General features: G+C 36.7%; 2 protein-coding genes and 1 long non-coding RNA gene across 4 annotated transcripts; 1 reads left to right on the top strand and 2 right to left on the bottom strand.

Annotated features, from left to right (window-relative positions):
- Positions 1 to 1,838: 1,838 nt before the first annotated feature.
- LOC130222506 (uncharacterized) lies at positions 1,839 to 3,175 on the bottom strand. Its single transcript, XR_008836486.1, has 2 exons — positions 2,454 to 3,175; positions 1,839 to 2,312 (listed from the first exon to the last, which is right to left on the bottom strand). It is a non-coding gene; the product is annotated as an uncharacterized LOC130222506 (long non-coding RNA).
- Positions 3,176 to 5,014: 1,839 nt separating this feature from the next.
- si:dkeyp-38g8.5 (uncharacterized protein LOC568385 homolog) lies at positions 5,015 to 9,240 on the top strand. The gene is made up of 4 exons (XM_056455748.1): positions 5,015 to 5,163; positions 5,338 to 5,431; positions 5,579 to 5,666; positions 8,268 to 9,240. The coding sequence occupies exons 1-4, from the start codon at positions 5,040 to 5,042 to the stop codon at positions 8,988 to 8,990; spliced, it is 1,029 nt and encodes a 342-aa protein (XP_056311723.1). The 5' UTR covers positions 5,015 to 5,039; the 3' UTR covers positions 8,991 to 9,240.
- Positions 9,220 to 23,642, bottom strand: epyc (epiphycan). 2 transcript variants are annotated; one of them, XM_056455746.1, is made up of 10 exons: positions 23,427 to 23,642; positions 19,416 to 19,602; positions 14,720 to 14,876; positions 14,234 to 14,470; positions 12,824 to 13,651; positions 12,360 to 12,467; positions 11,718 to 11,876; positions 11,061 to 11,263; positions 10,539 to 10,634; positions 9,220 to 10,340 (listed from the first exon to the last, which is right to left on the bottom strand). In XM_056455746.1, the coding sequence occupies exons 2-10, from the start codon at positions 19,593 to 19,595 to the stop codon at positions 10,170 to 10,172; spliced, it is 2,139 nt and encodes a 712-aa protein (XP_056311721.1). In that variant the 5' UTR covers positions 19,596 to 19,602; positions 23,427 to 23,642; the 3' UTR covers positions 9,220 to 10,169. The 2 variants fall into 2 exon arrangements, with proteins under 2 accessions (XP_056311721.1, XP_056311722.1); XM_056455747.1 differs by having other exon boundaries at positions 19,416 to 19,599.
- Positions 23,643 to 25,902: the final 2,260 nt, after the last annotated feature.

The following is a 25,902-nucleotide window of genomic DNA, read 5'->3' as shown; positions in this document are numbered from 1 at the left end:
TGCAATATTTTAATTTGTGACACAAACCAGTATTATGTTGCACATGTTTGGCTTTATAGCCACAGTTGAATGGGTCAAAATAATAGATTTTTCTTTTACACCATAAATTATTAGTGTTTTTCAACCACTTTCCTGGATCTGTGCGCATTTTCCATGTCTCCTTGACCAAACATACCTGATTCAGATCATCAGCAGAAACTGAAAGACCTTAAATGGGTGTGACAAAGGAGATATCCAAAGTATGAAGTGCTGGTGGTCCTCCAGGAATGTGGTTGAGAAACACTGCATTAGATTAATAAATTAAGATCATAGGTCCCACTTTATATAGAGCGGCCTTAACTGCTATGTACTTACCTCAAAAAAAATAAACAATGTACTTATGGTGTTCATATTGTATTGCAGAACACTTCTGGTGCTCGAGAAGGGATATGGGTTGATGGTATGGGTAGGTTTAAGGTGTAAGCAATGGTCAAAAGTGTAATTAAAGATGTAATTACATGCATGTATTTAACCAATCATACGTAAATGGTAAAAAAAAAGGCATTTACACCTAGTATACTGTAACAAATTATTAAACTCATTGTAAATACATGTTTTATTAAGGCCATTTAAGCAGGGCCAGATCACATACCATTAAGACATGTTATACATCTTTTTTAATATGACTTGCTGCACAACTAATTTAGTACTGTAAAGATGATTCTTATTATCTAGATTTATCAAACAGCTGATTTTCAACTTGACCAAATATCTTGTGAGGTGCACTAGATTTTTTCAGCTTTAATGTGATTTCTCAATTTCAAAAACTACACTAACTAGTTGACACCAAATATTAAAAAAAGTTTTCAACTCCCAAAATATTGTTTAAAAAATTGACTTATAAAGTTTAGCAATTAACCTCAAACGGTTACTTTTTTTTACTAACTATAAATAAAAAATAAAACTGCACAAAAATTACTATTAATGTCTGTTGACTATTATTTAAAAATACATTTTATTTGGCCAGCCGGGTTTATGTAAGTTGGAAGCTGCAATGAATGAAGTGTCAGACTTCAGGAAGAACTATAAAGGAACTCTTACACCCAATATCAAGTTTTACACAACAAAAGGTCGCATAGCCATTATGCATCATTCTCACCTGAACGCTCAAGTGATGGTCTTCAAACTCCATGGGCCCCATTCGTGCAAGACAAAGACCCCCAGTGTCAAACAAAGTCTGAACTCTACTAAATATTACATTCTAAACTTGCCCATTTTATCAATCCAAAACAGTATCATCAATAAGATGAATGTTGATCTCAACGTACTTTTAACGTCTAATTATTTTGGTACCATCACTGCATGGAGGTCAAATATAGTACTCAACGTTTCAAGGATAAAAAAAATAAATAAAAAACGTTTTAAAGACGGACCAAAATAATTTAAAACTGTATTTAAATAACAACAAAAATTATCCACTTCAAATATTGACTAGTGTAGTGACAAGTTCAGACCAAATTTAAAAACTGTGAAAATTAATTTTTAAAATTAAAAAAAAAATAAATGTACAAGTATAAAGCTAATTGAAAATATTAAAAATTTTATTTTTGCATTGACTTAATTTCTATTCATTTATGTAATCGTTTGTGTGTGCACTTTTTTAAAAAAAATAACTATTAAAATTACGTATTACTCATTCCACTCCCAAACACCCCCTTACAAAACATACATCTTTATAAACATACTATATGCATATGGTTTATACAGTCAAACAGGTGGACATGTGGTCTGAAAATAGGTTCTTTCCCATATACTTGAATGAAACTTAAACAACAACATATAGACAACAATGAACACAATTTCAGATTTAAAAGTTTTAATAGTTAACACAAGCTTAGGTATTTAATACAATGAATATTTACAAATTATCTCTCAAAATATAACTCATACTACAGGAGCTCTGAGTGCACTTGTCAATTCACATTCAAGGATTACCACAGTTACCCAGCAGTGGTGACCAGGCAGCCATGTGGCTTTGTCCCAAGCCTCTGAGTGGGTTGCACAGACAGCTTAGATCCATCGAGGAGGATCAGCAACCTGTAAAAGTCTCTCAAAACACACATGCATCCGTTGGCAGAACAATGCATGCACATTTCTCAAATTACACTGCGACAGTATGTGACAGCAAACGCTCTTACACCGCGTACACAATGAGTGGAGCGGGTTTACCTGCTGGCCACGTGCTGGTGGCCGTACCGGGGGCGTGGCGTACACGTCATCGCGCAGCTGTGACACAGAGCGTTCCGCCTCCCTGAGTTGGAGTCTGCGCAATGCTGTGGGACAAGGAGAGCCGACAAAATGAAACCACATTCAACTCTCAACAAGCATCTCAAACATTTGCGTTCAACCCATTGGTTTCAATAAAACACTGTTCGACATTCTTTTACAGGGCTAACCATAAAAATAACACGCACATATTACTGTCTATGCTTTCACAGCTGCCCGGTCCTCTCTTTCCGACGAAATCAAGTCAGGTTTCAAGGGAAACGCCTCAGATTTCGTTCCTGAAGAACAGCTCCTCGAAGTCTCGCTGCTGGAAGTCCAGCGATCTGTCGTAATCAGAGTCCGATGATGAGAAATGACTTTCATTAAATGGCGTACGACTCTGCGTGGTGAAATCACGGCTTACACCACACTCTTCCATCGAAACATCTAGCCGCTCCGCATACTCAATGTCCATTAAGTACTGCGTAGTGTTTCTTGGTGCCATGGCTACAGACGGTACAAAACTTTGGTCGCCCGTAGTGGCTCTTTCGACACGACCAGGACTCAGCTGTGGTCTCCTGGATGACCAGGCCCGAACGCGTACCCTTCTGTCGTCGACTTTTGCTTGAAGAATTGTCATTTTCTTAGATTTGGACCATTTCTGTTTATGATCAGGCGCGGTCTTGATATCCTTCTGGTGGCTTCTCTTCATGGTGATGATTTCAGGACACATTACCAGAAAAAGTATTTGGTTGTACGAAAGAGTTATAAAAATGACCGAGAGATAAAATAGAACAAAAAAGGCCTCTTTGATTCCTAAAAAAAGGACTTCGACCAAGCAAGGAAGTTTCAGCTGTTCACTCTTCAACGATCGTAAGGAAAACGTGGCTGAAAACGTCTGCCTCACGTACTCATAAGAAACTTGCGGATGTTACGTTTATCGCCTGCAACGAATCAGCTTTCACCTCTTCTTTTTAGGCGGTGCTGAGCGGCGTTTGAAACAATGGACGAAACCATTCCTGCTCCATTAGCAACCGTTTGGTTGTCCTTTTCAAGAAAACACTTTTACTTAAACCATGAGGAAACAGTATTGTGAACTTTTATACAAATAAAACACTTCAACGAATATGTCAGGAATGGAGTTTCGTTTCTATTTGAATTATGCATTTTTAATATGTCATGCTGAAAGCATAGGATAAAAATCTGTAAAAACACTCAAAAGAGGAATTGGGTTATTTTTCTGTGATTCCAAGATTCAATCTTATTATTTCTGGTATTAATTTTACTGGGCAGAGCTGTAATAATAAGACTTTTAAAATGTTAGTAAATGGGTAAATACAGTTTTCCCTTCTAAAGTTAACAAGAGACCTGTTTTTTTTTTCCTGAAGACAAGGTGGTTAAAATTTTAACAAGATTTCTCCTTTTTCCACTTCTACCAAAGTCAAAAGAAGTTCAATTAAAATTATTAAAGATATTTATCCTTGTAATGAGTTCCTCATACATAGATTTGATATGGATCGTAACATTTGTACCTTTTGTGAAGCAGACTCATTGAAACATGTTTAATTTATGCACATTTTCAAAATGTACCACAACGATATGGGATGACATCATGGTTAACAATGTTGTGAAAACTTATTTCATCCATAAATGTAGATTTTTTAAAAAACCCTCCACTTTTTGCTTTTCCAGAAAGATTTAATGGTCTTCAATTCTTTAAAGCTTATGTGACATAAAAAAGCGCTTAAACTATGTAGTCTGCTAAAGGTATTTTTTGATGATGAACCCCCTTATTGCATTGTATTTAGCTATTTATTTATATTTATTTATGTTTTTTTCTTTTGTTTGTGGATGCTGCTATTTGGATTTCTTAGTTGATTAAGATGTTTTTTACGATTGGTTAATTGTTGTTGTTGTTTTTTTTGTATGTTCTTATAAGGAATTAATTTTAAAAAAATCATTTTTACTTATTCCACTTCCCCTTTAATGTAAAACGTGTTCTGTCTGAATACTTAAATGTAATATAAATAAAGAAGATAAATAAAAACATGCAAAAAAAAAGTTAGACATTTGTCAGTGTATTAATTTACATTAGTACAGTAATTATCACGCAGGGTCATGCTGCAGCATCCGTGCTATCTAAAAGATTTATAGTTACTTGTTTTTTCGGAGATTAAATAAATAGTAAACTTTGATTGATATATATTTTAAAAATACATATGTTGCGAAAAACATGTTGAAGAACATCCCCAAAACATTTAAATAATATTGAATGAACTTTTCCCTAACAAAAGCAGCTCGCTCCAAAATGCCGGCGCCCTTGCACCAAACAAAAGTGTCTGTTTGTGTACAATCGAGATTCCCAATGAATTAAAGTGCAGTGGTTTTATTAAGAACCTCCCAGCAAACACATTATCCCCTAACGTTCCCATATTGTTCCCGTTTGGTTATTTTGTTGGGAACCAAATAAGAATGTTCTGGGAACGATATGTATTTGCTGGGCTTATGGTTCTATGAAGATATTTACGAATTTAAAAGCCCTTTAATAGTATGTAAAGAACACATCATACAAGTTAGAATATATATATAAAAAAATAAGATCGTAAGTAATCATAATTCACCTAATAAACGTAAACGAGCCATGTTGCAGCGAAAACATATTATTTATATTGTAATATCCCATAACTCCAATAGGTGGCGGTATTTAGTGTGTGTCCTCCGTGAACCAACAGCAGAAGAAATGAACGAACCCCTCCATTTTCTCTTCTAGTGCCCTTCGCTTGTGCACTAGCGCCATGAGTAGCGCACTTGATGACTCAAAGACAACAGACACAAGTATGGACCACGAACTTTACACTGTACAGAGTCCCTCCGATGACATTAAGGATGGCCCAGAGCATTCCGAATTCATTTATAAGAGTGAGTAGCAATAATTTCCTGCATCTAAAGTGTCAATGCATTCAATTATCTCTCCCATTTTTTAGCAGTTTAGCATTGGGCTGGTCATGTAAATTGGATGCATGCATTATACAAATCACGTGTTCTCCTTTTATTAAAATTTCCACGTGTGTTTTTATGTGTGTGTGCTTCAAGTGTCAAATGAAGAATTTGTCAGATTCGTGAAGTTGCGAGTGACCAATGATGCACTTTTCACTGGAAAGAGAAATTCTTCAACTCTGGCTTACAGGTAAACTGGGCATCACCAACCCTCAGTTACACACATGCATACTCACCCATTCAAGTCCACCATGCAGAAAACAATAATTATGCTGTGGATTTTTGTTAAAGCAGCTTGCAGGAATTTTGGTGTGAATTCTGTATTTGTGTTCTGTAGGGCCATCCTTAAAGAGCTGGGGCTGCAAAGGGAGATTTCTGCCAGCCAGGCCAGGAGAAAATGGGAAAACCTTAAGATGAAGTATAAGGTATGCTGATATACCACATTATGAGGGTCCAGTTTTCAATTCTGGCCCCCCAAGCACATCCACATCTTTCATATTGGCCAAATTTAACACACCTGATTCAACTTACAAGCTCACCAGCTGAGGACTCCATAAACCTTTCAATCAGTTTCTATCAAAGTATGATATATCCCATAGTAAATTACAGATACATGTGTGTGAAGGGAATGTATTATATTCATACACAAATAAAAATAACTGACAAAATTAACTAAATACATTTTAACATTAATTATGTCCTTAAACTAAAGGATGAGAAATGATGCACAGTAAATATCTAAATGTCTATTTAAACATATTTATATAAAAAAATGTTAGATTAATACAATACACATGGTTACCATAAATATTATATATACAATTGGGTAAATAAATACACAAATACATAAAAATGACAAAAAAAATTAACTAGTGAATATTTAATATTTCTCTTTAAAAATACTATATATATATATATATATATATATATATATATATATATATATATATATATATATATATATATATATATATATATATATATATGATAAATTATATGTGATAAACTGTTTATAAATATATTAATATTTAAATGCACATTAATGCTAAATATTACATTTACAATTTAATGAATTAATATAAATAAACAGCATCAATAGTAATTACTTAGAATTGGCTAACATTTAAAGATTATTATATTAGAACATAAAAAATAGATGTACAGTACATATCTATCTATCTAGAATTAGCAGTATATTTTATGCAATATTAAACAATTAATTGTTAAATATATTTAAAGCTAAATGTTAAGTAATGCTATAACAATATCATAACATTAATACAAAATATGCAAAACCTGAACTAAATTGTATTACATTTTACTTTGCTAAACTATAATTTTATATATATATATATATATATATATATATATATATATATATATATATATATATATATATATATTATAACAATACTAATATTACTACACTCTACATATAATTAAAATACACAAAATTAAATGAGATTTATCATCATTTAAAAAAGTCTTTAAAAAGTCTTAAATCACAAAAACTAAATTTTAGGCCTTAAATAGTCTTAAAATGACAAAAATATTGTGTTGTAGGTCTTAAATCTTTTTAAGCAGGTCTTAATTTTCCAATCTGGCAAACACTCATCCAATAATAAATAAAGTTTCAACTTTTTATTTAAGAATGTACTTTTTAACTCTATTTACCATAACGATTTAATTCTTTTCCTCACAATAATATTTGTTTAAAAGTTTTCCATGTATTTACTGCTGAGGAAGCTGACCTGGTCAGACTGTTGTACATATATTTGGTTTATTATAGTTTTTAAAACCTTTAAAACATTTTTTTAAATTTATTTTTAAGAAAGGTTATGTTAAAAAAAGTATATGTATACAACTAGAGCTTACTTGTTTTGACAATATTTAAAATATTTTGCTCAGAATTAACTAAAATATTAAAATTTTAAATAATTAAATAATTATTATTGTATTATTTAATGTATAAAATTAGAAAAAGTTTGATAGGGCAAATAAAAATCTTTTCCAAATTGGGCCATTTGAAAAACTCCTTAGCGTTTTCAGCCATATATAAGGTTGCTTTCACACCTAAACTTTTGTTTCGGAACCTGGAGCGTTTACCCAGTTAGCACGGTTCGTTTGGCATATGTGAATCTAGAAATCGCGCTCGGATCCGCGCCAAAACAATCGGTCCGAGATCGCCTGAATGAGGTGGTCTCGGCTCGATTGAAACGAACTCTGGAGTGGACCGATTGTACTGAGAAAGCAATACGATCTGAACCAGGCTATATCACAGTGTATTATGGATATGTAATTGTCATATATGGCTATATGAAGAGAGACGTATGAGTAGGGTGGGATGTCATTCTACCGTTAAATGTGTGTTTCATGCCAAATAGGAAAGTGAAAGCATGTTAACTATTAACGAGAGCTGTTTATCCGTTTGACCGAACAGCAGTCTTGGTTTATCTCTTATTTCTCTCTATAATGTAAAACCTATAATGCATAACTGCTGTGTATGAGAAAGTCTTACCTCTGATTTATAATTAGTGATGTTTGTGGGTGTCCATTCAAAATGAAAGTGCAGTTCGCTTATTTCTCATCATCATAAATTAAAATAGGGACACATGACAGCTGAGCGGGACCCTGCAAAATAAACCCTGAAACTCTGACCAATGTGAGGAGAGTTTACTCGCACGTGTCTTGTTTTAGCTCTTTTGGTCCGTTTAGAAACTTTGCTGTGTGAAAGCGAACCGCTCCAAGAACAAAGTGCAACAATGTAGCAATTTTAATCCCTGTTTTGGAACAAAAGAATGGATTCACAGATGTGAAAGCACTCTAAGTCTAGAATTGCATTCATAATGGTCTTAAAAATGTCTTAAATTTAATTTGCTGAAACCTGCAGAACCACTGATCAATAAATATACAGTGTATATTGATATTATGTTTACAATTATGTACACATAACTATAAACCCCACTCGCTGTCATCACACTCTGCTTCTGCAAGCTCACAAAATGTGTGTGTCTTGTGTGTTTCAGGAAATGAAGAATCCTCCACCTGGCGTCTCGGTGAACCCCACTAACTGGCCATGGTTCTCCCTCATGGATGATGCCATGGAAGGAAGACTCGTGGGGAGCGATGTCACGCTAGACACTTCTTCGGTGGGAGACGACAGCGAGTATCGACCCAACAACTCCACGCGCAGAAGGAGCAAAAGGGCCCGCGAGCCAGATAGAAGTGAGATTGAGCTGTTCGTCGAAGAGGATGACATCATGTCCGAAGAAATGGGGCGAGACAGAGGAGATCTGGACAGAGACAGAGATGAGATGGAGCACGAAAGGGCCATCCTAGAAAGCGATAAAGCTGCTATTGAATATGAAAGGATGGTGCTAGAGCGAGAGAAGATGGTGTTAGACAGAGAACGAGCGGGAGTGGAAAGAGAACTGGCAGCACTGGATCGAGACAGAGCCTCTTTGGAGAGAGAAAAGGCAGCTGTGGAAAGAGACAGGGCCTCTGTGGAGTATATCCGAGCTCAGTTGGAAAAAGAAAGGGCGATTCTTGATAGAGAAAGGGCTAAGCTTGAAAGAGAACGGGCCATCCTGGATCAACAGCGTGGGATAGAAAAAAGCGAGCAGACGGCTAATTTAAACGATAATTCAGAAGGAACTGACACCTCGATTCCCTTAGTGATGGAGCCGGCTTCATTAGAAAGGAGGCAGAAATTCCTCAACCTGTTTGAAAAGCTCATTGAGAACTTCTAAATCAGAGCTAAATGTTCTGAGCGGGACCCATTATGTAAATGTCATTATTTTTGTACACCTTCAGTTTGAAGTAAAACCGTTTTCTGTTGCCAGAAGTGGATTGTTCTGTGTTACAGTGATTGATTTTTCGTCATGTTAGTAGTTGTGCTTGTTTAAAAGAGCATCTTTGAAGTGCTAAATGCCTTTGACGACTTGAGAAGGTAACAATGAAAACGTTAAGCCACCTCTGTTTTGGAGAGGTCATCAGAAAACTTTATTCAGGTGTGATTATTTCCATACAAAACACACAATGCTGAACTAATATTTACCCCCAATTCCCCCCAGTCATTGTCATAACCCTTGGCCAGAATACAACAGTTGTGAAAAGATCATCTTTGAAGCCATTGATCATGACAACATCTTGAAATGTGAAACCAAAATATTTCAGTTATTGTAAATTGTAAAAAAAAAAACGCTTATATATTTATATTACAGTACAGACTATACAACAAATTCATTGTTAGAATGCTTCTTTTATTGCATTATAGTCAAATTAACCTTTCAAGAAGTTAATCGAGCGCCAGCTTCAAATTGGTTTAGGCTAATTACGATAAACATTTGTTAAATTCTATATGAATATTAACAGTATTTCATTTACAAACATATTTAAAACAGTTCGGGCTGGCTATTGCACCTAGCCCTTATCCAACAACCAGTACAGCACACACAAAAAGAGGGTTGTTGCCTCGTTCAGATTTGCAGTTGTAAATAACTGACATCTTGTTTTCCTGGTAGGTTCATTAGACTTTGATAAATAAAAACTTTCAGACTTCTGCATGGTTTTTGGTTTCTCTAAAAGAGATTGTGGATGAGTCTAGTCGTGTGAGTGTTTGAAACATCATTAATTCAGATACGATTACAAACCTCCTACATTATGAAAAGTGTGCACTGTGGAAAAAAAAGTATGAACACAAGCAGCGTAGAGTTGGAAGTGTCCACCAGAACTCCTTCGAGAGTGAGTTTATGTATTTTTGCCAACCTCCTTTAAAGACAGCCATTCATATCCATGTGTTTGCTTGAGCCCAAGTTTTTTTTTTTTTTTTAAGAGAGAGGTACGCACAGAGGAGTTTTGATGCATATGCATGCGTGTGAGTTTTTTATGTGTGTATTCAAGTGTGCATTTTTAATTTTTTTTACGATTTAAAAAAGGTTACCAATGGGAATACGTGGCAAACATATGTAGGCCTGTGGGGTTCGGCTGAGGTTGATGGGATTACTGTCCAGGCGAACATCCTCAAGTGCATTTCGGATGTAATTTAAGTCGTGTGGATTGCAGAAGGTGTCTTCGTGTATCATCTGGATGTTATTATTCTAAAAGATAAAACAAAGTATAAGATGTAGCATAAAAGTTAGGGCATCACTATTTGTTAAAAAATACTATGCAAATCATTGGAAAGATTGTTTATAAATACATGTTAATTACAAATCTTTGAATAAATGTTGTTTCTGCTAGATGACAAGTGCTTAGATGTCCACAAGGTGGCACCCTTGAGGTGGGAGTACAGGTACCTGTAGGTGAAGTGAGCGCAGACTCTCAGGCAGAGGAACTGGGATGTGGTCTATGTTGTTGTCCGTCAAGTAAAGGTAAAGTAGCCCTGGCATGTCCTGAAAAAAAGTGAGTAGATAAGCAATATTTAGTAAGTTTTGTTTTAACATTTAGGTATAATTAAAAGCATCAGTTACAAAAGGATCCACGCCGTTATTTGCTATTCCTGCTGTTTGGTTTTTGTCTAATTTAAACGAATAGTTTATCCAAAACTGAAAATACTGTACTTGTTTCAAACCTTTAAGATATTCAGCTATCTTCAAAATATCTTAGGTTCAACAGAACAAATAATCTCACAAAGGTTTGCAACCACTTGAGGGTAAATAAAGTGATTCAACTTTTAGGTGAACTACGAAGTTGTTCCTTCAAGTCTACTTGGCCAACAGTGGGTTATGACAGGATAAAGGAACATTGTTTGCAAGTAAAACTGAGCAGCGAATGTGCATAATGCTATTCTTTTCTATCAGGCCTATTATTTCCCTCACCTTGAAAGCTTCTCTCTGGATGCCAGTGCTGCCCAGATGGTTGTGACAGACATCGATAAGGGTCATGGATGGTGGCAAAGCAGGAAGTTGTCTAATATTGTTCTCTCGTAATATTAACTCCTCCAGGGAAGGAAGGCCAAAGAAAGCATCATCATCAATCCTGGAAATCCCGTTGCTAGTCAGGTCGATCTTTTTTAATTTATCTTTGTGATAACAAAGGACAAAAAGACCATTCAGAAAAAAAACATCACATAAAGATGTTAGTATCAAATGTTGGGAAATGTAAGCGGGGAAAGCCAACTTCAGTTCTGTTGAGCCACAGTCCTGCATTCCAACCATGATCATACAAATCTTAACAAGGTAGTCAATGTCTAATGGTTACTAGAAAGCTGCCAACAGGTGAGGTCAAAACTTTGCAGGACAGTGGCTCTCCATGAATGAACTTAGTCACCCCTGTGCTAAATATCAGATCAGGCTGTTTTTACTAAAGACTGCAATCTACATGAACTAAATGCATTAAATCAACATGACATGCAATCTTACTTGAAGATCTGATGTATTGTATGTGTGTTTGTGTGTGTTTTGTTAGTGATGATTGACTTAGACTAAACTGTGATAAGATAAAGTGCTATTTGGTTTCTCCTTTATTACACATACTCAGGTTGGCGAAGTCAGACTTGCTGATTCTGGAAATTTTATTGTAGCGGGAATAAAAGTGAGTGGTATCTTTGGAGAGGGGTGGAACACGGTCCAACTTGAGGTCATCACAGTACACAGATCCAACCAGACAGGTACACAGCACACAGACAGACATACCTTACCACCAAACCAGCAGGTGGCATTAAGAAAACAAAGACAAATACATATTAAAACACCAAAACTGTACTCATGCATATGGAGACGTTGCCTATTAGGCTATACAAGGCAAATTTTCTGCACTTTTGGAGCACATGAACATGTGCTTCTTAAAGTATGGTGGTCATGTTCAGCTCCTGGTAGGCCACCTTTAGTTCTATCTCTAATTAAACACATTAACTAATCAAGATCTTCATGGTCAGAAACTTCCAGATAGATGTGTTGAGGCTAAACTCTAGGTTGGTGGCCTTCCACTAGCAGGACTGGACCCCAGAAATTTTATATATTACATTAAGTATCTCTTGTAAACAACAAATTTTTTATCAGGTAACATGATGGACATGTCACAGTGTGGGAAAGCTAAAAATGACATGCATTATGCAGTCATCAAAACAATTAATTTCAGTCACGCTAATAATGATTAAATATAAGCAAAATACTGACCTGTTATATCTGGGTAAATATCTGTGTCAATATCAGGTATGCCTGACCCTATATCACCCCCAGTCCCCTCCAGGGGAGTGGTTGGGGTGGTTAGGAGTATCTCCTCCACTTGTTAAACACAACAATATTAAGGTGTTAGGAGACAGGTTAGCACATGGACAGATTAACAATGGAACATGACAGACAGTGGTTATTTTTTTATAATGATAAGTTATAATGCATTATTGTTGTTATAAAGCAAATGAACTCACATTTATCTAACATCGGCCCATTAAATGAAGTATATAGGTTTCTAAGAACAATAATATCAGATTATTTGCACTGACTGGTGCAACAATAGCTTCAGTAGTGAATGCAATCATATTTTAATCTGGTCTAATCCATTCCTGATCTACAGAAATCACCCTTTAAGATACCTAGACCTAAAAGCAGTAAAAGTGTTGTATTGAAATCATGATACTAACCTTCATCTAAGTCAGGAATTAACATTGTAGTGGTGAAATCTGGGGCCTTGGTCACCTCAGTCTCTTCTGGGCTCCCAGACTCTCCTGACTCTTCAAACAAGTCAAAGGGCCCAGGTTTTCTAGACACTTCTGGCACTTCAAAGATCTCAGGCTTTACAGTCATCTCAGGTACCCCAGAGGTCTCTGGCTGTCCAGACATATCAGGCACCACTGAAATCCCAGATTCCCCAGATATCTCATGTACCCCAGTGGTCTCAGATTCTCCAGATACCTCAGGTACCCCAGAGGTCCCAGATTCTCCAAATACCTCAGGTACCCCAGAGGTCCCAGATTCTCCAGATACCTCAGGTACCCCAGAGGTCCCAGATTCCTCAGGTACCCCAGAGGTCCCAGATTCCTCAGGTACCCCAGAGGTCCCAGATTCTCCGGATACCTCAGGTACCCCAGAGGTCCCTGATTCTCCAGATACCTCAGGCTCCTCAGAAGACCCAGATTCTGTTGGAATTTCAAGTACCCCAGAGGCCTCTCCTGAAACCTCTGGTACCCCAGACTCTCCTGACACCTCAGATACACCAGAGATCCCAGGTTCTGCTGACCCTTCAGGCACCCCAGAGACCCCAGACTCTCCTGACTCATCAGGTATTCCTGATGCCCCAGACACTCCTGATACCTCAGGTACCCCAGAGCTCACAGGCTCTCCAGATACCCCTGAGACTGCAGGCTCTCCTGACCCCTCAGGTAACCCGGATGCTCCAGATATCTCAAAGATTCCGGACTCCCCAGAGGCCTCAAGTGGACCGAATTCAGGTATCGGATGGAGCTCCTCCTCTTGTGAGAGACAAGGTAGTGTAGCAAGAAAGAAATTAGTCTAATCAACATCACTAATGCTATTAAATTAACGCTCAGTAATGCTTATAATCAGCAATGCTGGAAATGATGACTCATTAACCATTTTTTGGATCAAGATATTAACCAATACAAGTAAATGATTACAGGTCATCTCTAGTTGCCTAAAAATCTCCAGGAAATTTCTTCTCACTAAGGTCTAACAGGCATAGTCCACATACTCGGCACAGCTTCATGCACAGAAAAAAAGATATACGCTGAAGTAGTCAAGACTCCAATTAATCTACACTTTCAGAAAAACAAAATAAACAGAATTGTACCTTTAGGGGTAAAGCATCATGTCAGCAAGGCAATACCTCAAATGAGCTCAAAAATATTTATAACGGTACCGGAGAACTACTGTATTACTACTAAGAGGTACTCGATTGCATTTATACATACTTTGTAGATAAGGTAGATAAGGTACCACCTTAAGGACAAGTTGTTGTACCCCTAAAAGTACAAATTTTTCACATTTCATCTGACATTAAATTTGTCAGGCAAACCAAATTCCTGAGTACTGACCTTCACCTGAGATAAGTATTATGCCTGAACCAGAAAGACCAGAGACTCCAGAACTAAGGTCCTCATAGTCCACAGAACCCGAAATGCCACCAGAGACCCCAGAATATCCCAATCCCGAAGGCTCTCCAGAACTGGAGGCTTTCTCATCTTGTAAGTCTCCAGAGGGCACAGCGTCTCCAGAGCTCAAGTCACCTGATATCTGAAGGATGTCAGTGGGCATCAGACGAAGCTCCTCCTCTTGTTCAAGACAAGGTTAGGTGTTAGAACAGTTATTAGAATTAGAATTACACTTAGAACCATACGGACTGGTTCAGCAAACACTGGGTGATGAACTGGATTTGATGCACATAAAAAGCAAAAGTTAAAGGATTATTAAACTCATTTAACCAATCAAATTGCCAGTTAAATGGAACAGCACAATGAAATGGTTGGCAGGCAAATAATGACAAATAGCAGAGTGTGTGTTTGTCCATGCATGGTACAGACCTCCCTGAGCACTAGGGCCCATCAGAGTCCCTGACTCCCCAGAGCTTGGTGGAATAAGCTGAGGCTTTATGGGTAATTCCTCCTCTTCTTTCTCTTCCAATGAGGCACTATGTGATGACTCAATGCCCTCAAATGGATCAACGCGGGTAATCTCTATCTGCAAGATGAATTTAGGTCAATACACCATACTTATATTTTCAGACTTTACAAATGACAGCAAGACTTTCTCAGCCTGCCCATCATTAAAAGACATTGCTGACAGTGTTGGTTGGTTTTTAACTCACAGCAGTGAATATTAAACCACACTTAACTGAACTAAACTAAACTTCAACACTGAAAACTAACACCATTTCAATTTACTCAAATCTTCTGTGTGAAGCTGCTTTGACACAATCTATATTGTCAATGCGCTATAGAAAAAAAAGATTAATTGAATTGAATTGAATAGACAACACCTCAATTTTTCTAGTTGAACTCTTGTAGGAAAACAATTAGCCTTGGAGCTTTAACCTTCATTAAAAACAAACTAGATCAGCAAATCAAGATCTTGGAGATTTAAAGTTTTTTTTTTCCTAAAGAAATTTGGGTAACACCCTTTAGCTACACTGAAATCATTCACACCTTTTACACCCCAAGTATAAATTATCTATACATTTTACCATACTAAAGTATAAGGGTCTTGTGGACACATTAACACATTTGGATGTTTAGTAAGAGGTGTGACTCAGCAGAGGGATGTCCCTTTGAAAGGATAATGAGCTGTTCACTGGGTTTCAGGCCTATTCAAACAAATCTTTCAAAGCAGAGTGCTTTCTTACAATTGCTAATTCTTAAAAGGCAAGACAAATTCAGACCATATTGATGTGCTGATTTAAAAAAAATCTTTTCATTTAAAAGTATACGTTGTGATGTTGATCAATTCTCTCAGCTTATTTTAGTATTCGATTCCACTACACTCCAGAGAGGGGAGCTGTGAAACCATTCACAGTCTCATCTGCAAGCAGCTGCTATACTCTTGAAATGGTCCTTGTGGAACCAAGACATACATGGTAGCAGGAAAAGTCCAAATTTCTGCACATAATCTTTCAAATGAGCGGTCTCATTTGTGTAAAGTGTGGTCAACTTGAACCTAGTTAAAACTAACTGTAAAGTAGCTGTAAATCAGTAACTATTACAATGCATTGCATTAATAATTCTGTCAACAGCCAAAAACTACTCATGGTTAGAATCTGAAAAACGGAAAGACTTTGATGGGGCTTACTTAGAATATCCCCACTATTCATACAATAACATTTCCAAACATGCAGAGCTAAACTCTAAAAAGATGACTAAAAGATATCAACAAGGTGTGCATCAATTAACAGTGCTAGAGCGTTAATAAAGATACTGCGATGCATAAAAACCTATTTTCTACAACAGCTTCTGACTCACATGCCTCTAAGAATTTGTGTTTTAGTCTCAAAGTCAGAATAAGAGCACATAAAACATAATTTTATGAAGAAATATTGTATGTTGTGTAATTTTTAAAAGTATTTATTCTCATTCCACCGAGTACATTTTAGAAATCTAGCAGTTTGTTTATTCTGTTACAAAAAGCTCACATAGGGGTCTTTAGGTTCAAAATGTAGAAGCCTACAAAGAAAATTTGAAATGGATGGTTTAACAGAGAGAAAGGGAAGTGTAAACCTTTATATGGCATAATTCAAAATAGTGATGATATGCATTGTACAGCTTTATGCTTTTTCACAATCCTCTGGAACATTTAGATGTGTTCACTTGACCTTTAGAAAACAAGATTCACACAGCATCTACTGTGTACTAATAAAATACCACTTCACATACATTATATGTGAAGAAAGAAAGGCTTGCATCAGAGAAACACAACTAATTGCACAAAAATTTACTCCAAACTTCCTCCAAGATCCGGAGTATTAAGATGCCCTCAGTTATGCAAGTTAAACTTTATCAGCTAATTGACATGAAAAAGTTGTAGCAGCAAATCAAATAAAATAGTGTTCTGAAACTACATTTCGGAATCCTAATAAATCACGCCAGAAGGCAAGGATCTACAAACATTCCCACAATTTATGTAGCATCAACAATATCCTGTAGAGATGAAAATGAAGTATTTTACACAAGGAAAATGTGTCGTAACTCAAAAATGTGTTTTCAGTTGAGAGTTTAACTACATAACAGTCACATCAGGATCAAGTTAAGTTTCTTGGCTTTTATTCGAATCTTTGAAAAATCCATCTTGGATTGTGCCAGTCATACATAGTTTTAGTCTGTCTTTTTTGCCATGCTGAAGATGATGAACTGGTTATTGTCTAACCGTTTTGCATGGACATTACTGAATACAGTTTTTTACCCCTGTAGCTTAACATTGGTCCAGGTAATCTTAAAGTGCTGGGCAGTGTATTGGTCAGAAATGTACAATATTTAATTCAATAAAGCGTGCAAAGATAGGCAAAACTTGTCTTTTAATACCAGACATTTACAAATTCTTTATGAATGCATTTTCAAAACCACTTCGACTAGGAACATTCGTTGCGATGTATTAATTGAAAATTGATTTCTAAAAGATCTTAAATGTGAGTGTCAATGCATTAAAAATACATTTAACATGCCATTTTGCTATACCTCTGGTTATATGCACATGAATTTTTGCTACAAACAGCAGATGGTGTAATGATGGAAATGCAATCCTACTTTTCCTAAGCACGAGTCTAAATACCATTAGGAAATATAATATTTGAATGATCATTTCATTATAATTTCTGCTTGCACATAACACACATAATTTAAATTTGGGTAATCCTTTTCCATTTTGATTTTGCAACTCATAATGGCTTAAAACTAGTATGTAATTTACATTTTAAAATGGTACAGGAAATTTATTTTGCACCAAAGTTTGCACATGCTGAAGAATGTCATGGACTATGTAAATTGAAAAACAGAAATGCATTGCCGATTACATTCCAACATGATTATTCGTACTCATATGTCAACGGCAATGCATTTTTGTATTTCAGTTTACATTCTCCATGACATTTTTCTTCATGCACAAACTTAGGTGCAAAATGAAAATTAAACAATATCCATTTATTGATTATTGATAATCATGTGCTTCCATACATAAAAAGGCTATAAACTAAATATATTGTTTTTTTTTTTAATAAAGGTATACTTGACTGAGAAGGTACTAACATTAGTATGCATAGCCGATAACTGGTCTCAAATGGGAGGATGAGTAAATACAGGCTCGCATGCCCTCAGTGACCGACCCTGAAGCACAGCAGCTGGGTTAAAACCAGTTTCTAATGAAAATCATAAACCAAAGGCTGACATGGCTGAATATGATTATCCCCAGGAACATTTGGATCAGCGGAGCAAATGAAAAGTTGTCAAACACCCTGAAGCAAAACTGCTGCAAAACATTCCTGCATTGCAATTAGAACTCAGTCCAACGCTTGAGCATTAGCCATCTCAACCGTCTGGAGGAAACTAATGAATATGCAAAGACAGGATGCGGTAACCAGGGCCCAGAAATAAATAATACTTAATCCAATCACTTAAAATGGGACATACTTTATAATGGAAATTTGAATTTTACTTGCTAGTTTAAAATGAGGGAGCTCGGGTAATGCAAATCCCATGATATCACCTATTGACAAAATTATATCCGTTCACAGATATCTGTGAGAATTGCTAAAGACAATGTATAGTGCATTAAAAAGATGTATAAATGTTTGTTTTATATACACTACTTGACAAATGTCTTGTCGCTGATCCCAGTTGTAAAGGTAACAAATAATAACTTGACTTCTAAATCATCTGGAAAAGTGGGAGAAGGTAGATTTTTCTGATGAATCATCTCAATCATCACAAATACTGCAGAAGACCGATGGGATCCGCATGGACCCAAGATACTCATAGAAATCAGTCAAGTTTGGTGAAGGAAAAATCATGGTTTGGGGTTACATTCAGTATGGGGGCGTATGAGAGATCTGCGGAGTGGATGGCAACATTAACAGCCTGAGTTATCAAGACACTTATGCTACCCATTACATTACAAACCACAGGAGAGGGCAAATTCTTCAGCAGGATAGTGCTCATTCTCATACTTCAGCCTCCACATCAAAGTTCCTGAAAGCAAAAAAGGTCAAGCTGCTCTAGGATTGGCCAGCCAATCATCAGACATGAACATTATTAAGCATATCTGGGGTAAGATGAAGGAGGAGCCATTGGAGATTAATTAAAATAATCTTAATGAACTCTGAGAGTCCTGCAAGAACGCTTTCTTTGCCATTCCAGATGACTTTATCAATAAGTTATTTGAGTCATTGTAGAGATGTACAGATGCAGTCCTCCAAGCTCATGGGAGTCAAATACAAAATTAATTCCTTTTCCACTGCACCATTACTTTATATTCTATACTGTACAGTATATTTCTGTGACAAGTGACAAAACTTTTGTCTAAGCAAAGTCAGACCTTACTGTCCTAATTAAATCCTTAAAAATCAAGGCAAGATCACATTTTATTTAGGTAAAATAAGTTTAATCTAGAGGCCTTTGTCTTTCATATAAGCCACTTCTGATACCAAATGATCAACTAGAAGTCAAGTTATTATTTGTGTTCCTAAAAACTGGATAGGATTCAGAATGATAGGATGAATCAGAATTAAGAATGCCTCACCTCTGATTCATTTCCATCATAATAGTCCTCATAGGCATTGTCGCCATCAACATTTTGGTCTAAATCCACATCGTTGTTATCATCGTAATTGTGTAGTTCTGTTTGTCGGACGTATCTTGGGGGAGAGGCTGCTGCCACACACAGGACCAGGAGTCCCCACATCAGTCTCAGCGATACCATCTTCCTGCTAGACACAGAATCAGAAGAATTACAACTTTGTGAAATCTAAATGATATCCAGATCATAAATATTGGAACTAATGTTGCCAATGACAAACCGTTACTTTAAAAGTGTTTTGAAAGGAATGATTTTCATCAAGCAGCTGGCTGGACAGTCCACAATAAATCTAATCACATGGTTTTACAACCTTAAAGGAATCTACATACACTTGCTATACTTCTTAATAATCAAGACAGTTTTGTATTATCTGCTTTCCATTTACCTTCTCAGTGGTCATGTAGCCTAAATGAACAAAGACATTTTGTTTAGTTTTTTAAGGGGGAAAATATGTGATATTGTTAAACTCTGTATTCATTAACAGGGTGCATACAGGTAGTAATAGTGAAATAAAAGCGTGTAAAGTCTTAAACTCAATAGCAAGAGCCAAGAAACCCCTAGCTAATCCATCGGCCATCTTGAATCCACTCAGTGGGTGCTTCTCAATTATTATTTTTGCATCCTCACTTCCTTTCTCTTGTTTTAGCTCCACCCCTACAAGATTCGAGGAAAGGAGGCAAGAAAAAGAAGCGAGGATCTGAATGAAGTAAAATGATGTATCCTAGCTTCCTTTAGCGTCACTTCAAGGCTTTGTTGTTTAATAAATACTGTACACCACTGATTTTGTTTGCACATCAAGATTCTTGAATATGTCAGATAATCATATACATTGTAATAGTTTCAACATCCACAATAAAACCAGAGATGGGATGTAACAAGTATTTCTTTATTGTTTTTAGGTAGATTTTTCTTACTACACAATTTTTTTTCCGACAACTTTTTACTTTTACTAATTACATTTTTACACAAATATCTGTACTTTCTAAATTTTACATTTTTAAATTGGGCTTGTTACTTTTGTTTAGTTTTTAATTGTGTTTTGTGGCGAGACCTATATTTTTTCTTGTTATTACAAACTTGAAACGCCTATTTGATTCAATCAATCTATTTTTTTTGTCATAGCGGATAATGATGCACAGGGCAACTTTTATTGTAGAACGATGTTGCTTGGCTTCTTTGCTGCAAAAATTGGCAAGAAAAGCCCCCCCACAAAAAAAATTAGAAATGTAAGTTATTTTGTATAGATGTATACATGATGTGTGGTGTAGTTACCAGCATAAAAACTAAAATGGGTAGTAATAAACACTTTTTACTTAAGTACATATTTGAGGCTATGCTTCTTTACTTTTACTGTAGTACAAAAGTGTAGTCAGTACTTAAAATTTTACCAGAATCGTTTTGGATATAAACGATGGAGTATCTGTACTTCTACTTGAGTAAAGTATGTGTATACTTTTGCCAACTCTAAATTAAACACCACGTTTGTCAGTATTTTTTATTTTATTTGTGATTAAGTACATTTTAGTATCATTCCCTGTTATCAACTGCTTTTTATATTTATAGTTTTACATATAAAAAAAATTAAAGGAACCGTGAAAAAAAGTCCACATTTACAATTACTTTATGCTTAATATGCTTATAAATGTGTATTTGATTTTTCAACTCAAGTTGAAATTATTGGTGCAGATGTCAATGGGAGGAGAACTTACATGTGCATCACATTTAGTCAATAAAACATTTCCGCAAATGATCCACCTGTGTATCCTCGCTCATGCCTCCTCAGGAAGTCTTTCAAGGTCGTAGGACAGAGGATGAGGAAACAAGGAAGGGTATTGAGAAGCACCCAATGACTGCTTTGTGATGTAAAGTTAAAAGGTCAAAGGTGAGATGGAAGACGTAAAAAACATAATAATTACATATATAGCATCCCAGCAGGCACACAGCATCCAACATCTGATAGATGTCATAGTGGTAACGTGCACACAACGTCAAGGTGTAACATGATTAGACGTTGATATTTGGTTGATATTAGATTGATTTTAGGTTGAACGTTGGACATTGACATCCGCCTGACTTTGAGTTCTAAAGTCAACCAGATTTTCATTTCCAACCAAAATCTAACGTCCCCACGACGTTGGGGTACATTGGAGTACAATGTCAACATGACGTCATGTTGACGTCCTGGGCCTGCATGGATGTTGTAGCAGACAATGTAAATAAAAAAAGTTTGAATTTTTCAGATCGTTTTATTATGGTTTCAAGAAGAACCTGTAACATTTATGAAATCTTTCAGGTCTTGAAAACGGGCTTCAGCTTATTAAAATGTTCTTAACACCAAAAAAGGAATTGTTTACTGAAAGGTATTTTGGGGAAGCAAAATGGTTCTTTTACCTAATTGGGGCCATTGTTGGGTAAATTACAATTCGATCTATTACAAATCCATGTTAATATTCCAAATCTATTTGATATTAATCTAACCCGAATTGCTTAGTATCAGCTCTCATAATGATAAGAGACTGAGAGGAAAGCAATGACCAGCTGGAGTGGAGGAAGTGAAGGGTGCTCTTGAAGGACAAACCAAGTTCTGGTCCTCAGGGTGAGACGGAGAGAACTAGTTGAGAGAGGGAGGACTCTGACAGAGCCCCTTTATGAGTGTCTGTCTCCACACTCAAGTTCGAAATTCCACCGAGGTTTGTGGACAACATGGCAGTGAGTTACGATCTCTCTCTATCTCTCTTTCATACACACACACACATCCACACAACTTTCAGCGAAAGGCTATTTTTGGGGCAAAGCTGAACTCTAGAAACCACTGCATTTTTAGACATAAATCTACACCCTAAGGAATTCTGAGAGCCAATCAACACATCATGAATAGAGATTATATAGTAATGATATCGATTTGCAACCTAGTATAGGAGTCTCAGTGAAACTTCAGTGTACCAGTGTCTGACAGCTGGAGCAGGGAAATACTGAAAGAGGGACTATGCTGCACACAGAGCTCGGCTTTTACACACTGTTTGCAGTGTGTAGACCCTGTGTGTGTATGTATATGTGAGAACTAACTATCCCAATGTTGTTTTTGGCTCTACCCAACAGCATTCCACATGCTCATTGATTTTAACATTTCTTCTACTCTAGGGATGCTGCCAATATTGCCTTCATGGCTTATTTCCAATATGTCAAAATACAAAAATATACAAGTGTTTTAGAGACATATTATCCATTTGGCAACCCACTGGAGATTTTTATTTCAGCTTAAAAATGGAAGCAATCCTTTGACTCTGAAAACACTGGCTTTCATTGAACACAATAGTTTGTAGCAATTTACAGCTCTTCTATCACATTTTCTCAAAATACACTTTTAAATTGTAATCTGTAAACCTTAAAAGAACCAACCAGCAAAAACACAGAACAGAAACAGAACCAACTACCCAATAAAACAAGAAATGTCAAGTGACCAGTATAATGAGAATACATGAATTGGCATAATTACAGCACAGGTTATCCCACTTAAAACTATTGTAAATCACTTCAGTTCCAACATTACAAGCAGTACTATACTCATGAAGATCAGAGAGAATAGAAGCATTATATATAATCAAAGCCACAAATCCACATGATAAAATGAAAAATACTTTGGAAATGGAAAGCCTAAGTGGAATCAATCAGGTGAATGGCTTTACCTTAGCAAATGTGTATTATTTTCTTACAATTACAAGGAGATTCATCAAGATCAGACAGTGCATATGTATATTATATCATAAATGCAGTCATATAGAAGACAATAATTATAATCAATCAAAAGTACAGTAAGAGAGAATCATTTTAGCTATTTTAGCTTAGCCTCAGTGTCCAAGTACCACTGAAGCCAAAAAGGGGAAGCCCTGGGGTCCGGTCTCTGTTACTAAGCACAGCACCAGCATTTAGAAGAACATACAGTAGAACCCTTACCTCTTTCTCCTTCTTTCCCAAATGGTCCTGTTCTTCAGATCGGACAGACAGAGGGCTGGTGGGCCTGGCCAATGGCAACGGGTCACTCACAGTGAGTGTGTATCTGTGTGTGGATGCTTATGAGTGTGTGACGTGTATGTGTGCACACACTCCCAGACCCGTGCAACCCTACCTGCCCGTGAATGTGAAGGTAAGAAGTGAGACCGAGAAAAGGGAGAAATTGAGTTTTGGTCACATCTACAGCAGTGCCCACCCCATACCACACTGCATCACACACACACACTGAACAGACACACAATTTGCATGCTGACAGACCCCCAGCTGCGAAAATCCTTTAATCCCTTACAACCGTCGCTCTTTTTTGTTTCCTGAAGAGACACATAAGTTATTCAGTTCTAAGTAGGAGATATTTGTCTTCCTTTTCCTGAGGTGAGCATGAGGCATGCTCTGCTTTCATGTAGGCATCTGCAGGGCCCCGGTGCACAATGGGCCCTCTGTGAGGCTCCTGTATTGGTACAACATAGAGAGAGTAAAAAAGGCCCCCATTCTGTTCTGCACCAGGACTCGATTCACAAACTCTGCTCATTACCTTTGCTGCACAGATGCAGCAAAAACCTGCTAACCCAAACAAGTACCTGTTTCAAATTCAGATGGGATGTTTTTACAGGCTTTGATCTCTTTTTCTATACTAATTCCTTTCCTCCATGACTCGGTAATCATATTTCTGCAGAGTCCCATGTAATAGAATCCAGCATTAGTCTGCTAGGAACTGGGATTGTTGAGTATTTCAAATCTAGAACATGTTGCATTATGTCTCATTTAGTTTGATTGTGTGTGACGTTTATAGGTTAGCAAACATTATTTGCTTAAGCTGCCATCTTTAATTACCTTGCGAATGAAACCTATCAGGTGTAGGTTCCTTGCTAGTGCCACGTGGGACCCTTAGTCCCTTCAGAACTTCTCTAATAGATTTAGCAAGGTGAACTGAATCTGAATGTGGCAGCAGAAATCAAGACTCATTAGACTAGACAACCTGTATTGTCCTATAGTTTTTAGTTGGTAGGAGCAGCACCTAGTGTGATGTTTTGTTGTTGTAGCTCACTTGCATCAAGGTTGGTTGTGTTCAGAGATACCTGACCTTGATTGCAAGTGCACCAGACCTTGATTGCAAGTGATTGTTTGAGTAATGACTCATTTCTACTCAGTGGTACAGTACGGTATGGTACGGGCTGGTATAGGTCACCTTTATCAGGCTTGCGTTTCCACTGCCAAAAGCGTACAAATTGCGTGGTGTATGACAGAAAGTTTCAGTCAACGTCATTCTCGCTCAAGGAAATGTCAAAGTATGAATAGCACTTCTCACAAAACAGATGCTTTATACACATAAACACTTGAGTATAAATGTTCATTACTAACCTTTCTATAAAGCACTGTCAGAAGCACTTCAATAATCACGTGCACATTATTATCATCAGCTCATAAAGTTTGTTATTTCAAAAATAGATGTGAATGCGAGCCCTCTTGAGAAAGTGAAACCGCTCATGCTTTAGACAGCCTTGTAAACAACAGCAGGGTAGATTCTGCTCTTCTTCTTGTGGCTGTTTATCAAGATGACAACAAGGTTTGTTTAAGCTTGGGTTGACCATGGCTTGTTATTATATGTATATGTTATTACGGTGTAATGTCTCGGCTGTGTATTTAAAAATGGTGCTTCTTTTGTTTTCATTCTCCTGGCTTGTGCATGTGCTAGTGAGGTATCTCTGTAAATCAATAATGTTCAGCTGTGCCTCTTGCTCTGCCTTTTGGTACTCTTCTGTTGTGCTAGGTACCCTTTCAAAAGGGAACCCAAAAAGTGGTACAGTACGGTTAGCTTTTTGGTACCTTTTGACAGTGGAAACAGCCATAAAAGCGTACCGTACCATACCACTCAGTGGAAACGGGCTATAATTGTAGCCTTTTGATCAGCTCAAAACTTCTTGGCCGTTCTACTCTGACCCTTAGAATCAGTAAGGTATTTTGTCTTTTTTACACTAACAACCATGTTTTGTGTCACTTAAATCATCTTTCTTCCATATTCTTATGCTCAGTTTGAAATTGATCTCCTTGACCATGTCAACATGCTCAAATGCAAGTTTCCAAGTGACTGTAGAGTATATAAAATTGCAAAGATATTAAAGATTTACGAGCGTTAAAAGATGCCACATGCACCAAAAAGGTGCTTAGCTGAAGCAAGGAGCATGCACTGACGTCCGTGCAAATCCTCTAAAGAGTGCCAAGCAAATCCATTTGCTTGCACGATCAATTTAAGCTGCACAGGCCTGTACTGTGTGGTGGAAGATTTCATGTAACACAGTCTGTGTCTAAAGTCAATGTATCAGATGCAACCAAAAATATATGTGAAAGACCTTGTATAAATGCAGTCATTGTTTCAAGTGATACCCAGGTACTGTGCACTCCCTGTTGATTTTTCCCCTTC

Source organism: Danio aesculapii, chromosome 4 (assembly GCF_903798145.1).
Source record: "Danio aesculapii chromosome 4, fDanAes4.1, whole genome shotgun sequence".
NCBI lineage: Eukaryota > Metazoa > Chordata > Actinopteri > Cypriniformes > Danionidae > Danio > Danio aesculapii.
The sequence above is the reverse complement of the archived record's forward strand: the minus strand, read 5'-3'. Positions and strand labels throughout refer to the sequence as shown.